The sequence below is a fragment of the Convolutriloba macropyga genome, chromosome 9 (assembly GCF_964194025.1).
Source record: "Convolutriloba macropyga chromosome 9, txConMacr16.3, whole genome shotgun sequence".
NCBI classification, from domain to species: domain Eukaryota; kingdom Metazoa; phylum Xenacoelomorpha; order Acoela; family Convolutidae; genus Convolutriloba; species Convolutriloba macropyga.
In genome coordinates this window covers 39,136,385-39,148,910 of record NC_134476.1, presented here as the reverse complement: position 1 = coordinate 39,148,910, position 12,526 = coordinate 39,136,385, and the positions used below count along the sequence as shown (strand labels likewise).

The window sequence follows — 12,526 nt, the reverse complement described above, 5'->3', positions numbered from 1 at the left end:
AATCAATAGGAGCTGTCAATAGGATATTGTGATAAGATTTCAAAAGTAACCAATAATATGGAAATATCCAAAAAAAAAATTTAAAACTTTTTGAAATCTTGTGTCATTGAGGTCATATTACTAAAAGTTAGAAGATAACACCGCCACCGGGGGTGCTGTCATCACAGAGACTGGCTTACAGTTCACATAATAAGTTTATGATTGGTCAATGTTCGAAAAAGTTTTCGAAAAATTGTTTTAAAGTCTTAACAGCCATTAGCTGTCCACTCAAAGCACTAGATATGTTCACTTAAATCTCATTGCGGATCATATTGCATTGTTAGTCAATGAGTTCATGCCATAAGACTCAAAAAAGTAAAACCTCAAAAATAAATTCACAATTTCATTTAAAATTACGAAAACTCAGAGTCGAATTTAAAAAAAAAACATGAGCAATTCCTTGAAAACGATTTTTTTTGTTCATTGGGCTTCATTTGACTGTAAAGGAGGTTTTTCATTCACGGAACCTCGATATGAAAAGTGACTTGTCTCTAGGTGACTTAAAAAAGCAAAAAAGTAGAAAAATTACAAAAAGGTTTCAAATAGATTTCGGATTTTTTTTTTATATTGAAGCTCCCTATGAGACCAAAACTAGTCTTTTTTATCGCCATAGTCTAATAGAAACACGAAGTTGGTTCATTTTTTGGGAATAAATTTAAGTTTGAAATACTATTTTTATAGAAAATATCTTAATTTGAAGAAAAATCATACTAAAAGTGAACAAATATCCCGTGTTCACACAAAACTTCAATCCTCGATAACTCCTCGAAAAAAAAACGAAAATCAAAAAAATCTTTTTAATTTTGAATTCTACGCTCGACCAGCTTTTTAATGATACCACTCATATTTCTCTGCGATGAATATATCGATCGGCCAAAATTGACTGAACAAAAAAAACCCATTTGAGTATATAGTTCCTCCCCCCCCCCCCCCCCCCACAAGTGGGGTCGGAACAATTAAATTTAAGTACAGAAAAGTACAAAAACTTTTGAGTAAAAAAATCAAATTTCAGCTTTATTTTCAAGGTCCTACATAATAATCGACCACAAAACGTGTTCCTGTTTCACAAAACATATTTTTTATTGTAAACGATTACGGTTGTGAAAATGAGAATATGTTCAAAGTACGCGAAATAGCGTTGGTGACTACACAAAAATACAAAAAAATTGCACAGAAAGATCATGATTTTTTTCAAAAAAAAACAAACCAAAGTGTCAATTTCACTGCAACATTATCTTTATCAAAGCCTTTACGGCTGTAAAAACGAGAACACGTACAAACTAGATTAGATAACTTTGATGATAACCAATTAATTAGTATTAATTCGCCAAAAAACTTAATTTTTAATGAAACTGTCTATTCTAAAACTTCGACAAAAGACAAAAACAGTTTCCTGAAGATTGGTGGCTAAGTTTACAACAAAAATTCAGAAAACTATTGATTGAAAATAGCATAATTTCTTTCGGGGAAATTCAAACTAAATGTGTTTTGACACAATTTGGTTCCCTCGTTCTTTCTAAGCGTCTTTACGTATTTACTTCATTATTTCTTAATTCATTAATGTTATAAATTATTTATTTAATCTCCAACTTAATTATTTTTTGGCTGATTGAAGGCCGGAGGTTTTACAATATAATTGGCATCGGAAGACAATTCGCGACAGTTTGCACATTTGAGAGCCGCTGTCATTTTTAAAACAGGCCACTAAAATAATTCTGGAATCAAGCCAAATTAGGCACGTCATATTAGTATACAGCTACTCGTCAACTATTCCATGAAGCAAGACTCGATTTTCTTACATTTAACTGAGATTAACATTGAGGGCGAGGCTAACTTTTTAAATTTCACATTGTTTATCATTTGAGGGGTTGGAACATGATGTGCAAACGCACGTTATCGATTAGAATGGTCGTTCTACAATAAGGAAGACGTGTGTATGGGAAAATATGACAAACAGAACTCAAAAATAGCTTACTTAAAAACTTCGAAAACAGAAAACACATTTATTTAATTTACGCCAATCGAACTGAAGAGAACAACCTGCTCCATTGACACTCGGACAAAACATGGAAACCTCGCGATCCAAGTTGCCAGAAATCATAGTCTGGTTCAGGACGCTCTTCACTGCCTGAGTGGAAGAATTGAGAAGCTGCTGCTTCAGTTTGTCATGAGCATCGACTTCAGCTTTCGTCACATCCTCGAACTGGTTAAAGAACCTTGGCATGGGGTTGACGTCTTTATGGATTTTATCAACTGAATTGAAGATCACGTCTAGGGCTCGGGGCAGAATACCTGCCAACAAGAAATTTGACGACTGAACAAGAAGTCAGAGACATCAATCCGCTTTAAAGTTTCCACCCACCCAACTAATTTGTACCACGACACGTTTTAGTTGGGAAAATTTACTTCTTTAATCTAAAACAGGAATATTTTTCGCTGTCTAAATTGACTGTCCAAGATATCCTATCAAACATACCTTTAGTTCTCTACCTTCAATTAGACGGGAACAAAAGAACCAGAACAAACAAAGATGGTAATTAGCTCAATAACACGGCCTTAATTGTAGTCAACTTATAATCAAAGCTAACCAATATCACTGGGAATTCCCTGTAACGTGTATGTCTTCCCGGAATTTGTAACTCCATAAGTGAAAACCAGACAGTTCAGTCCATTCACAAATTCTTCCAGCATTGGCTTCACTGTCGCCTCAAATAACCTCTTCTGAGAAACTCCATCGTCGTAAATTTGAGAAAATGAGAACTCGGACTGTTTCTGCGTGATTGAATTTGCTGACTCGATCTTGAGTTGACTTGTGTTGGCATTTACCTCATAGGGCACGCCGGTTTCTTTGGGCTTCAATGGGCGAATACGTAAGTACACCTAAAGTGAGCATAATTTTTCCTAAATTCTTCGGCAAGGATTCAACACCATTTAACAACACCATTTACTGCTGCTTTAATTTTTGACTACTGTCAGGATCTATAAATATACATAGGAGTTGACCACGAGTTGATCGACTACCCTTTTAGGGGAGGCGCTTTCTTTCAATTGACCTCTAAAAAATACCACCTGAACCATCTTCCGGAAATATAACAGTGCATTAAAATTTTCATTGAAGGACTTTGGATTCCTTAACTACTTTTTGGAAGAAACTTGAAAAACTGAAAATCCACCCCACCTCCTTCCGTACCGTCCAAAAATGTTGCGATATTTTGAAACACCGTTGAATATCTAACCCAATTTGGCATTACCTGTATATGTTCCTTGTCACCTCCACTCTTAGTGGTCCTGTTCAATTTTGCCTCCATTAATCCTCCAGTTTTCTCGCCCTCTGCCACAGAATTTGTTTCCCCTTCATCGCAAATAGACGAAATGTCGACATCTTCAATACCAGAGATATTACTGCTGATGTCACTGACATTTGCTGCCTCATCTAACATTGACCCCTTACTATTCAAATCATTTTCGTCATTTTCAAATTCTGTTTCCAGGGTCATATTTGTCTGAAAAATCAAATGAAATTCACGATTGTTCAAAATATTCTATAGTATCCCTACATCGTAATATTTCTACCAATTAGAGTTTTGCCTGATGAACTGCTATCACAGCTTGGTCAACTAAGTCCGCTCTTCTCAGTATCCAACATTTTAAACGAGATGAGATCACCCCAACTTTCGAATCTTTAAGGTTTCTATCCAACAGCAAAATGCTAATACTAATGGACGTAAAGCTTAACAGATAGAGAAGCAAGCGCAAAAATTTTTAAGTCGGTGATGATAATTTTTGTAGCAGTATTGCTTTTCTTTCGGCTTCCCGTGGTAGTAGTCGCTTTTCTAGCACAAAAAGATAGGTTTACTTAAACGCATGTGCAATTATTATATGTTACACCGCGGATTCTAGGTAGAAAAATTCTGCTCTATCGTCAATCGCAAGCTGATTGCAACTCCAAAGGGCGAGTGTTATTCAACACAATGATTTGCCTTGTAGTGAAAATTCTGTGAGGTAAAATTCTTCTGACAAAATTTTGAGTCAATACTTCAAAATCATTAATTAATTGCAAATATTTGTATCCAAATTTTCAAAAATCTATCATATACCAACAATAATTCCTGAATAAAAGGATGAACTGCATATCAATAGCAAAACAATAAGCTCAATAAGCTATCGAGGCTGATTTATGTACAACCTCAATACATTTTTTACAACATGACACAAACCGCTCCCAATCTTTTATGCTAATTCTGCTCAAATCCTTGGACGACAGTTTTTCCACGTGGGCAGTCCAGTCATAATCAATCAAGGCATCCAGTATAAGTGACATGGTTTTCTGTGACAATCCACTACCCGACTCAGCTACTTTTCCCAGATTGTAGAATATCTCCTTTACGTCTTTCAGATGAGCGGCAAGTGAAAACAGTTCTTTAATCACAGCACGGATCGTTTCTTTACTGTCAGTATCGCCCTCACCTAGGTCGGAAAATCTTTCAGATCACAGTTTTGTTAACATTAAGATTTAAAATCGGGAAATTTGTCAAGCAATGAGAATTTGTGCTTTGGATGATTTGAGTCGATTTGGCTAGTTTTTTCCAAAATTTACACCTGAAAGAAACACCGTCATAAAACTGAGGCGAATTCAACTTGAGGGGTGAAAGGAGTGTAGAGCCATTGACAGACAGCTATCGAGGCCAACAGCGAGTGGTTGGCTTCGATAGTAGCCCTCAGGTGCTCAAGGATTCTAGCATGGGGGTGAGCAGAGTGCGGGGCTCACACGTTGCGGAGGTTACGGTTGGGAGGACTGAACGAGGGCAGATGGAAATCGCTAGGTGGAGGGGCGGACGGGGGGAGTGTTGGCAGTGGAATGAGGGGTGACAGACGGGGGTCAAAGAATAAGAACCGCCCTCCACACCATAAAATTGTCTTCTCAAAGAAGTATCGCTGAATCACATACTAAGAGACTAGTAAGGCTGTAAGAGAACTGCTCAGTCACCTAATGCCCTCCAGGCTTTACCTGTTTATCGCGTTTTATTAGGACGAAAAGATAAGGGTCACACGAAAAATTGCATTAAAAAAGGGATCTTTTCCATTTTTGTCACCCCCCCCCCCCGCTTAGTGGGTGCATTTTATTTGCACCCCCCCAGACGCACGTGCCATATATTTACATAATGAAATACTGTGTAATGACACGTGCTCTGTAACTGTGGGGTGAATAACGTACTGGGGGGGAGGCACATACGGGAAAAGATCCAAAAAAGACCACACGACTAATATAATTGCTAAAAATTTGTTTAAGAGCAATTAAAACACTTAAAGAAGCAAGAAGATCCAATCACAAAAACTTAATAATTCTTTATTTCTTCATTGTTCTCGTTTTTCCCATATCATCAAGAAATTGATCCTTGGATATATAAATTGTCAATATGCGGGACCTGATCTTAAAACACTGGACCCAATCTTTCAAAACGATCAAAAGACAACGTCGAAAATTTATTTTATAGTTTTAACAGATCTTGGAAAAAATTGTTTACTGAAAGCTCGCTCAACACAATTTCTAGAATTAGTTTCTGAAAGTTGTAGAAACTTATGACGTTGGAAAAGTCTACTAATCTTTAACATTTAGGCTTCGATAAAAAAAACATGTACGAGAGGTGCTGGAAAATTATATGCTAACCCAAGTTCCGAGCCTCATCGTAAAATTACGTTTAAAAAAGGCCATTACGCCGTGACAATTAAGTGCTTATATGAGCATATAGCCTGGCAACCCATATTTCATAGCTGAGTTTATAGCTATAAACAAAAATCTGTTAAACAAGGTCTAAAGAGAAAACAGCTAGGAGACTGTAAATGATTCTCTATAACTTATTTGCTAATGATTGAGAGAAAATTATAGAATACTTCTACTCAATTTGAACGCCATTTGTAAAAAAAATACCTGATTCTTGAACTCTTGCCAACGCAAACTCCGTCACCGCCGCAACCCCATCACTGTCTACATTCTTACACTCATGCAATCTGTTAAATAATTCTCTGTCTACGTAATCTGATATATCCTCTGGAGCAGTACAAGTCCAGTATTGCATTATGGACATCGATATTGAACATAGATCAGTAAAAGTTAAGAACTGGACACGCTTTTTACCCACATCGAACTTGAAATGTTGCAAAAATATGACTGTCGCGTACCATCTCGCTAGTTCGTCGCTCATTGCAAATGTCTGTCTCACGAAGTCTGTTATGGGAACCAGATCACTATCATCAAACTTGTTCAAAACATTTCGAAAATTGTCAAAATAACGGAAACAAGGTATGATTGGAATTCGAAGCTTATTGGCAATTTCGTCGACATCTTTTCGCAATTTGGACGAAATTCTGTGATTTAAAAGTTCTCGAGCAAAACTGTGATTGAAGGTATAATAAGTGTTAATCAGGCGGTTTCTATCTTGAGGGTTAAGCTGATGTCGTAGAATTACGAAGTTCCATGGATGCTCTAGGTAGCTTTTAAGAAATAGGTATAGGCTGTGCTGGTCCCGAATGTGTGATATAATGATGTCATCGGAAAACATTTGGCGCATAGGCGGAGAACCAGTGGAGAAAAATTCCAGAATTTCTTTGCTCCGTTTCCCTTGTAGCCATAGTTCAAAAACAGGGAAGTCTACATCAATGTCGGTACCTTGAGAGATACTCCATTCCTCCATAACAGGCGTCTGAAATAACATTGCAAACATACATAACATTGCATTACTGCACATTTAGTCACAGATTATGGAAGCATGGCAAACATACGGATCCAGCGATCCACTTTCCAAACGAAAAAGTGGAAAAAACAGCTTATTTTTATTTAAAAATAGTGTTTTTTCCACTTTTACAAATAGAAAGTTGTGCACTGGATGTTTATTTTTACCATTACTTTCTTGATAATTCATTAATTAAAAAAACCGCTGACAAGACCTAGCTCCATTTTTACCTGTCAATGGGAATATTTTGAATTAGATTGAAAATTATAATGCTCAAGGGTTATGACATTAATTTTTTAAAAACATTTTAATCTTTCGGCTTCGAACACTGCCTAAAGAGGTTCTCTTTCAGAACCATGGCAACGCATATCAGATACATATATGCAATGCAAATTAAAACTGCGCAAAAATTGCTAACTTCCAAAGTATTTACAGATATGTTAATTGCACCAGTTAGAATATTGGCCATCAGGAAGAACAATAATTGATTTCTATAAATTGCAGTAAACACACATACACAATTTCCCCTTAATCCTTTGACGCAGGAGACGCATTTTCCGTAAAAGTAACATAAATCGCCGTTTGTACAGTAGGTGTTGAAATACTGAACTAGAAATATATTGCACAATACTGCCAGTATCATGTCAATGTTGTAAACAACCATCCACAGTTGATACCCCATATTGGCAGTAGGTCTGCAAACTGGCTCAACGAATTCGATAAAGGCGAACAAGCATATTAATGTCACCACTATCATTCTGGCAGTTAATAATATTTGATTTTTGACAGCATTACCGCTCATTTTCGCGAAGAAGAAACAGGACAAAAATTTGCTTATAAACGCTAAAGCTATAAATCCAGGCAAGGACACAATTCCTTCAATGTTGGCCGTTATAATATTTGATCTTTCGTTTTTGTTCAAAATGAAGTCAGATAGACCATTGTTGAACGACCATTGCATTAGGCTATTAACTACTAATATGCAAATCAAAAGATAATTGACATGAATTAATTTAAAAACTGACAACACAAAATGAACAACAGTCAAAGTCAGGAAAAAATTCCAATGAACGCCATATTCTGATACGTGGCTGTGATAATCAAAAATATAAATTGATAGTGCTCGAACGATTCCGATAACGAACAGGAAAATGGAAGTTAGGTAAACATGTTTTCCAGTAGAACTCAGATGAGACGTACTTGGAGCTGAGAATGAATTCAAGAAAACGAAGCTCCCCACTCCAACCCCCATTAATCCTGTGCCATGCCACTCAACCTTTGCAAGTTCTCGAGGGAAGGCATTAAAATCGACAGCCAAAATACAAATCGCAGTTACAATATTTAGAATCGTTTTACAAACGAATTTGACTTCGGTAATGTCACAAGTTATGAAATGAAAACGCCGACTGCCATTTATCGGTTGGATTGACATTTTGATGGCTAAAAACAGAAGTACAAACAAGACAATTGAAATAATCTTACGCAGTAATTCATCGTATAAAACTGTAACATATAAAATACAAGGAATAACCAGAATTAGAAAATCAGCATGGAACAAGCGAGCTTTCGACTGATTTTTGAGGCCAATCACGACAACTCCTCTTCCAATAACTAGACTAGAGAAACAATGAGTCAAAAGAAGAATAGGCCAGACTGATGTGCCATGTAAATTAGAAACAAAGTCAATTTTGGCCATATTTAGTAGAGATTGATTTGCCATTTACAATCTGAAAAGTAGACACCTTTTATAAACAAGTTAAGAAGAATCCAATTATCATGTTATGCTGTTCGCGTATTTAAAAGTGGCCGAAGAGAAAAACTTTTGCAAGATTCGTTAAATCAAGATAAGAGAAAAAACATAACCCACTATTAAAAATTATAAATTAAATAGCTTTGATAGCTTTCAAATAAAATATAAAATTTTGTTTTGAGAACTTAATTGCCTGTAATGAAAAATCTAAATAAATCAATTCTAATTTGAAATGTTATTCTTGTGTCCAACATTCAATGAAAAATTGAAACCGGAATTTTTAAATCAAATCTAAATCCCAAAAAGCTAATCAAGCTAAAGTTAAAAGTCTCAACAATAAGGAGCCTAAACCGAGGTTTTTTGTACAAAACAGAGAAAATATTACTCAAAATTTTGCAAGTAGACTGAAAAAATTGGGTGATATTCAAATCATTTTCACAAGAAAGCTAAGAACTTGCTTGCCAACCCTGAAATCATTTTTTGAATAAGAATCTGAAATCCAATGTGGTATATAAAGTTACATGTAATGGATGCAGTTCCATCTATGTTGGCCAAACCAGCCGACGTTACCACTTGAATTTCGGAGCATCAAAAGAAGGATTCCCCAGTGGGAGACCTCGTTGAAAGTTGTGGTACAGCGCATAATATTGAATGGGAGATTCTTGATACCTGACGGGGGGTTGAAGAACTAATGACAATAGAAGCGATCTACATCGAAAAGCTGAAACCGCAATTAAGTGCGCGATGAGTTCAGGGGGAGGGAACTGACATTGAAGTATTAGTTCAAAAGCAAAGAAATTGACTTTTGAAACTCAAAAATTAATCTGGTACACGTTAATTCGAAATTTTGACAACCCCAACAAGTAAAAACCAAAACAGATAGATAGGAATGAAAGTAAAAATCCTTTTTCAGGAATAGAAAGCAATATATCCGGGATTTTCAAAAACTCCGGAATAAAAAAATCAATTAATAATTGTTGAGTAATAATTGTAAATAAGTTGTTGTAAATGTGATTTTTAACTGTAAATAGTTTCAAAAATTCGATGTTGTTTTAACTCATTTCTTGGATTTAGAGTCAAAGACAAGTTTATACACTTTGTAAATGATTTCATTTATTTTATAGACCTGACGGTGAAATCAATGTTCGAAAACGTTCGTTTTTATATCAATTTAAGTTTTAATTGACAATTACTTCTTCTCTACAAGCTACGTTTATCAATGCATCATTCATCATCGTATCATTGACGACTTTCCTTTTTTCAAAGATTTTTGTTTCAAAATTTTCTTGGGGTATATTTAAGGTGATGACCATTTTATTTGCACTTAAATTAGTGTTCATTCGACAAGACCTTTTTGAATATTTGTGCAAACAAATGAAAAATAGTAGTAACAGTTAATGTTGTTGTGGCTTTACAGTAAAAAAAAATAAGGGGATTTGACCTCGAGTTTGAGTAGGAGTGGAGGTTTGGCCCTTCGGCGTCCTCAGGCGCGGGGACTGTGTCCCTTTCTTTCGTTCACGATTGCTTTTAAATTTCCCACAAATCGCTGATTAGTTAGTTGTAATACGTTTCAAAATGATGCCACAGAAAATTGAGTAATCAACTTTCTGAACCCACTGCATTTCCAAATTGTATACCCTGGGTAAGTCTCTTCACATGAGCACAAAAAGCACAAGTTCTGTAGAAGATGCTTTGCTGGCAAATTTCAAGGCGTGGTATTGAAAATTTCAGTTCGCTGCCACTCCATAATGAACGAGCGGTGGTCGTCATTTACTTTTCAATTTATAAGGTAAATCTAGATTCTAAAAAACATACATCAACAATTACGAAATTAAAAAATGTACACATTCTACTGTGCGCAAGAACGTTCTATTAATACCACCCAACTCTGTCTACAATTTACCTTTAACTGTGCCAAAATTATAGCACGACAAGAAATTAGACTGGAATAGTTTTTTGTTTCAATTAAAACGTCGGCTCTAGCATAAGCAAAATGCAAAACGTTAGAAAAACCTTCAAGATTGTCGGATTGAATGAAAAAGCAGTATATTTTCTTTCAAGATTGTCTCTTACATCGATATTGTTACTAGAAACAAGAGGACCGCGCATTCCACTGAACTTCAATTTGTGATAACAGTTTTAATTGAAACTTAATAAACATACTTCATACAAGTTGAGAAAGAACTGACGGATGTCGGTGATTTTGTTGAACTTATGAGCCGCCAAGCTAATGGAAATATCTTGAGCACCAGGCGGCTTGGGAAGATTACAACACAACACAACGATAATTTTCTTTCCAGTAAAAGACGTTGTCGTCTTATTCTAGTTACAACGTCAAATTCTTGTTTTGTGGACAACTGTTTTGCCCGCAGTCATTATTTGAAGAAATACACACATCCGGTTCACATAAAAATTATCTTATATTTGCTGATCGTCAACTGGAAAAAGCTGTTCTAGCTAAACGTTACCAGATGGCCACTGTTGAGGGAAAAGGTAGACAAGAATTTCCCATCAAGAACTTAAAAAATGTACTACAACAATACGCTTGTTGATATAGCAACCAACGGACCCCATAATCATGAATGTGCTCTCATAAACTGTCAATCGATATGCTCTCTAAATAAACGCTAAGATCTTTTGAAATTAAGAGCATCGCCTCCATCTATTTACTGTTTCTCACCGAAATTTGGTTTAATAAGGACATCGTTAACTCTGAAAGAATTTTGGCCTCCTTTTTCAGTATCATTGCTAAATTAGACCGTGACCGTTGCCAGCATGGTGACCAGCTGATTGCACAATCCTCTAACTCAGTCGTAGCCGGATGTGTGTTGTTGATATTACCATTTCTCATTTCAGTTTTGCATTATTATATTATAAGAAACTGCACTTTATGCTTATTTACGACCCTCCAAAACCATCAAACTATTCAGCGGACATCTGTAACTTATTGGCTTGTATTCAATCCTACTATACTAAATTCGACTTGTTACTGGTCAATTTGGTTACGGTTGCGATTAGGATGTTTACATTATAGAGGATCATTTTTCTCAGTTTTGATTTGGCGAACTACAGGTCATCCTCATGTCATGAATGTCGACACAATGAAAAGTATGATCATTGAAATAGAAAGATCAGACTCAATTCGTTGGGGCATCTTCACATAAAATTAATCTTATTGATCTTGTTTTATCTAATGTTGCTAATCTATCAGTTACGGTAGCAAAATAAATTTTTCAGACTATTTTCCCGTTTATTTTTAATCCTATTTCCACGAATTCATCAATATTTTTTCGGAATGCTCATTCAAAGTCTTCTTTCAGTGCTCTTTCATAAAATAGTAATCTACAAACTCTTTTCACGGTCATGTTGCATGGTGACATGATAACTCTACTACTTCTACTTTTCCTGATATTTGGTACAACCTAATTTTGGACGCTTTTACTAATGCAAATAAATTGAAAAAGGCTGTCCGACTCAAATATTTATTTATTTATTTATTCGCCACATATTATTCATCTCATTAATCAAAGAGAAATCAGTTTTAGGCAATAAGGTAAGGAATCTTCTTTTCTGCTCGCCTTAAAACAAAGAACTCAACTTATTGATTTTAGATTCTATCGAATTAGATAAAGAATTGTTCATCAGTCAGTATCTATCTTCAACTCGACAATGTAACAAGCTGTTAAGAATTTTTGGTATCATGTCGTCATTTTGTCCTCTTATGTTTCATGGAAAACAATCCTTCTTCACCGATTCAGAAAAAAAACCTTGGGATTCAACAAATTCTTTGCTTCTGTCATTCAAGACGGCAGTTCCTATACTGTTCATGATCAATTGAAATACCTTCCATCAAATTGATGAAACTTGATTTTTCTTTATCCGATGTTCTCCTCTTCTTGGATTCATGTGATGATTCTAGTGCTGCTGGTGCTGATGAGCTACCCGAATTTGTCCTTCACCATTGTGCAAAGACTCTGTATAAGTCTGTTTTTGAGTTATTCTTCTG

The 12,526-nt window shown here is 35.6% G+C and overlaps 3 protein-coding genes across 4 annotated transcripts in view; all 3 read right to left on the bottom strand.

Annotated features, from left to right (window-relative positions):
- The window catches only part of LOC142345772 (uncharacterized), an 86,312-nt gene extending 82,745 nt beyond the window's left edge, over positions 1-3,567 (bottom strand). For both annotated transcript variants that reach the window (XM_075398093.1, XM_075398094.1), the window contains exons 1-3: positions 3,291-3,567; positions 2,628-2,919; positions 2,080-2,331 (exon numbers count right to left, since the gene is read on the bottom strand). In XM_075398093.1, coding sequence (XP_075254208.1) covers positions 2,080-2,331; positions 2,628-2,919; positions 3,291-3,536 — 790 coding nt within the window. In that variant the 5' untranslated portion in view covers positions 3,537-3,567. The remainder of the gene's footprint in view (positions 1-2,079; positions 2,332-2,627; positions 2,920-3,290) is intronic.
- A 505-nt stretch (positions 3,568-4,072) lies between these two features.
- LOC142345379 (acidic fibroblast growth factor intracellular-binding protein B-like) lies at positions 4,073-6,771 on the bottom strand. The gene is made up of 2 exons (XM_075397413.1): positions 5,969-6,771; positions 4,073-4,506 (listed from the first exon to the last, which is right to left on the bottom strand). The coding sequence occupies exons 1-2, from the start codon at positions 6,768-6,770 to the stop codon at positions 4,193-4,195; spliced, it is 1,116 nt and encodes a 371-aa protein (XP_075253528.1). The 5' UTR covers position 6,771; the 3' UTR covers positions 4,073-4,192.
- A 141-nt stretch (positions 6,772-6,912) lies between these two features.
- Positions 6,913-8,614, bottom strand: LOC142345378 (uncharacterized). Its single transcript, XM_075397412.1, has one exon. The coding sequence runs from the start codon at positions 8,488-8,490 to the stop codon at positions 7,078-7,080; it is 1,413 nt and encodes a 470-aa protein (XP_075253527.1). The 5' UTR covers positions 8,491-8,614; the 3' UTR covers positions 6,913-7,077.
- Positions 8,615-12,526: the final 3,912 nt, after the last annotated feature.

Bases quoted from the DNA above. Each gene is read 5' to 3' on its own strand.
- LOC142345379 (XM_075397413.1), bottom strand. From the start codon at position 6,770: ATGTTATGTATGTTTGCAATGTTATTTCAGACGCCTGTTATGGAGGAA. The intron at 4,507-5,968 runs GTATTTTTTTTA...TTTCCGACCTAG, and splicing joins GGCAAGAGTTCAAGAATCAG to GTGAGGGCGATACTGACAGT.
- LOC142345378 (XM_075397412.1), bottom strand. From the start codon at position 8,490: ATGGCAAATCAATCTCTACTAAATATGGCCAAAATTGACTTTGTTTCT.